The sequence below is a fragment of the Penaeus chinensis genome, chromosome 3, assembly GCF_019202785.1.
Source record: "Penaeus chinensis breed Huanghai No. 1 chromosome 3, ASM1920278v2, whole genome shotgun sequence".
NCBI lineage: Eukaryota > Metazoa > Arthropoda > Malacostraca > Decapoda > Penaeidae > Penaeus > Penaeus chinensis.
In genome coordinates, this window is record NC_061821.1 from 33,356,520 (window position 1) to 33,359,019 (window position 2,500).

Below are 2,500 nucleotides of genomic sequence, written 5' to 3' on the forward strand. Positions count from 1 at the left end.
CGTCCTCAACTCCGGCGTGGACTTCCTGAGGGCCGCCCTGGACCGCTTGGACGGCAACGCCTCCTTCGTCAAGACCTTGGACACCTTCGACCGCCCCCGGAACCTGCGCCAAACTGACCTGAAGAAAGCCGAAAAGTTTGTACGTATCCTGGATTTTCTTTAAGGGTGCTTGACAATTTTCAACATTGTCACAAGTGTACAAAACATACACTTTTTGAGACACCCCTCCCCCTTCAAAAAGTGTACGAAAAATATTACCAGGAAGCCTATTTTTTTATGTCAAAGCTGAGACAAACCCATGTAAGTGTTGATTATAGTTTGCGTGTTAAGCACCATATGTATGGCCCGCGTGCTTCAGTATTTGGCAGGAGCAAGACTAGTGGTCCCTGGACTATACAGGGCGTATTAAAAACAGATCGATTTTTTTTCCATTTTGAAAAGCGTACACTTGGCCCTGATCCCCTCCCCCCACAGCGTACGGTTTGTACGCTTGTGAAATGTTGAAAATAGTGAACCACCCCTGACGAATATCTGATTTACATCATTATTATATTTCTTGAGTCATTTTCAGTCGTCTTGTTTGTAGACAAATCTTCATCATAATTTCCATTTCTATTTCCGCGACCTCGCCGACTCCTTGTATAATATTAGCACCACCAGCATAACCATCACACCCAGTTAACGAACGATGTATAAAAAGACAAACCTAGCTCACCGTTAAACAACGTTAGAAGTAACCCTCCCCCTCCGCAGCATGATCAAGTCCTCGAGAAGAAGGGATCGCGATCGACCTTCCACAGCACTTACGAAAAGCCTTTTAACAAGACGTTGGCCAGGAAGAAGAAATACCACAAGAAGGACGAGGTTATTTTGGGGGAACTCGGAAACACTGTCCAGGGCCTGAAGCAATACCAGCGTCTGTGTCGCGGCGAGGACCTCAGGGTGAGTACGAACTATTACGATGGAGTATGCCATGAATGAAAATGCAATGAATGGCCGTGATTCTTTACGGATAGCAAGTGTTTTGTGATACAGAGAAAGGTACTGATACATTGTTTGGCGTCTGTATTCCAAAGCTTTATCGGGGAAGCGTACTTGAGAATCGTCGAAACAATAGAATTTTCATTAAGACCTTTGCTAGTTGTGGTTATGAACCTGACTGGTTTGGGTATAAGTGGTTCATTCTTTGCCACTTAAATATGGCAACAATGTTGAAAATAACGTTAATGATAATTTGAGTAGTAATAATTACACCATCATATTAATAGTAGTAAAGTGAGTTTCAGTATCAGATAACAGTACTTATGAAGGTGGTTATCCTGATAAATATAGTAGCATTAACAATGATAGCTCTGGTAAGTACGAAGATAATCCTATTTACGATGATTATTAATGTGTGATGATGGCTATCAGTAGTCTTAAATAACAGTGAATCATATCAACAGCCAGTTGACATAACGTCCCGCCTGTACTGCCGCTACGTGACCAACGGCTCGCCACTCTACAAGATCGGGCCGCTGCGGATGGAGGTGCAGTCCCTCGACCCGTACGTAGTGACGCTGGAGGAGGTGGTGACGCCCTCCGAGACCGCCGACCTCGTCGAAGCCAGCGCCCGTTACCTCATGAGGTCTTCCACCGTCAGAGCGAACGGAGGGTCTGTCGAGAGCTTTATGAGGACGAGTTCGACGTAAGGATACCAACCAATAGGTATCAGTTCATTACAAACTGCGATAAAAATTACGTTGATTATGTGAATGCTATTCCTCAATTCTTTTCCAGGGCTTGGATGTTGGACAGCGACCTTCCCGTCCTCTCGGAGCTCACTCACCGGATCGAGCAAATAGCTGGGATAAATGCTCAGCAGAACCGCGGCGCAGAGCTGTACCAGGTGAGGAGGGAGAGGACGGAAGCAAGAAATTGGCGTGGGGAAAGGGGTGGAAAAGGGAAAAGGGAAGAGAGATAAAGAAAGTGCTAGATGGGAAGGAAGAAGGAATGAATAATAGTGGTATAGAATGGGAGTCAGGAGGAAGAGAGAAGTAAAATTATTATTTCAATCCATAGGTTGTAAACTACGGCGTTGGCGGCCATTATACTGTACATCATGACTTTGTGCATAGAGGACTGGTTAATAATCGTATTGCAACCTTCCTCATCTATCTTAAAGATGTACCGCAAGGTAATTTCATGCCGGTTTCAGTTCCAATGATTTCTGTGACACTTGTCATTTTGTTTCCACTGTATTAAATTTTACGGTTACTCAGTAATGTCGTTTCTTGTATGTGTTTTGTAGACTATTTAAGAAAGAGGAGTCTTTTTCTCTTAAACCTTGACGATTCCTTAAACTATCTACTTGCTCTTGCTCAGCTATCTGATATGAATGCACCATTATTTCCCCTCTTTTGTAGGCGGAAGCACCGTCTTCCCATGGGTAGGCACGAGTGTTCGTCCCAAGCGAGGTTCGGCGCTTCTCTGGTACAACATGGATCGTGCAGGGTCGCCT

The 2,500-nt window shown here is 44.6% G+C and overlaps 1 protein-coding gene and 1 long non-coding RNA gene across 2 annotated transcripts in view; one reads left to right on the forward strand and one right to left on the reverse strand.

The window, feature by feature from the left end:
• The window catches only part of LOC125039595 (prolyl 4-hydroxylase subunit alpha-1-like), a 9,684-nt gene that overhangs the window by 5,981 nt on the left and 1,203 nt on the right, over positions 1–2,500 (forward strand). Inside the window, exons 5-10 of the mRNA XM_047633726.1 lie at positions 1–139; positions 754–942; positions 1,446–1,687; positions 1,780–1,888; positions 2,062–2,176; positions 2,406–2,500. The exon at positions 1–139 is cut by the window's left edge and continues 43 nt beyond it; the exon at positions 2,406–2,500 is cut by the window's right edge and continues 52 nt beyond it. Coding sequence (XP_047489682.1) covers positions 1–139; positions 754–942; positions 1,446–1,687; positions 1,780–1,888; positions 2,062–2,176; positions 2,406–2,500 — 889 coding nt within the window. The remainder of the gene's footprint in view (positions 140–753; positions 943–1,445; positions 1,688–1,779; positions 1,889–2,061; positions 2,177–2,405) is intronic.
• LOC125039625 overlaps positions 1–2,500 on the reverse strand; it is a 22,164-nt gene that overhangs the window by 2 nt on the left and 19,662 nt on the right. The window contains exon 3 of the long non-coding RNA XR_007116130.1: positions 1–118. This exon is cut by the window's left edge and continues 2 nt beyond it. This is a non-coding gene — a long non-coding RNA (uncharacterized LOC125039625). The remainder of the gene's footprint in view (positions 119–2,500) is intronic.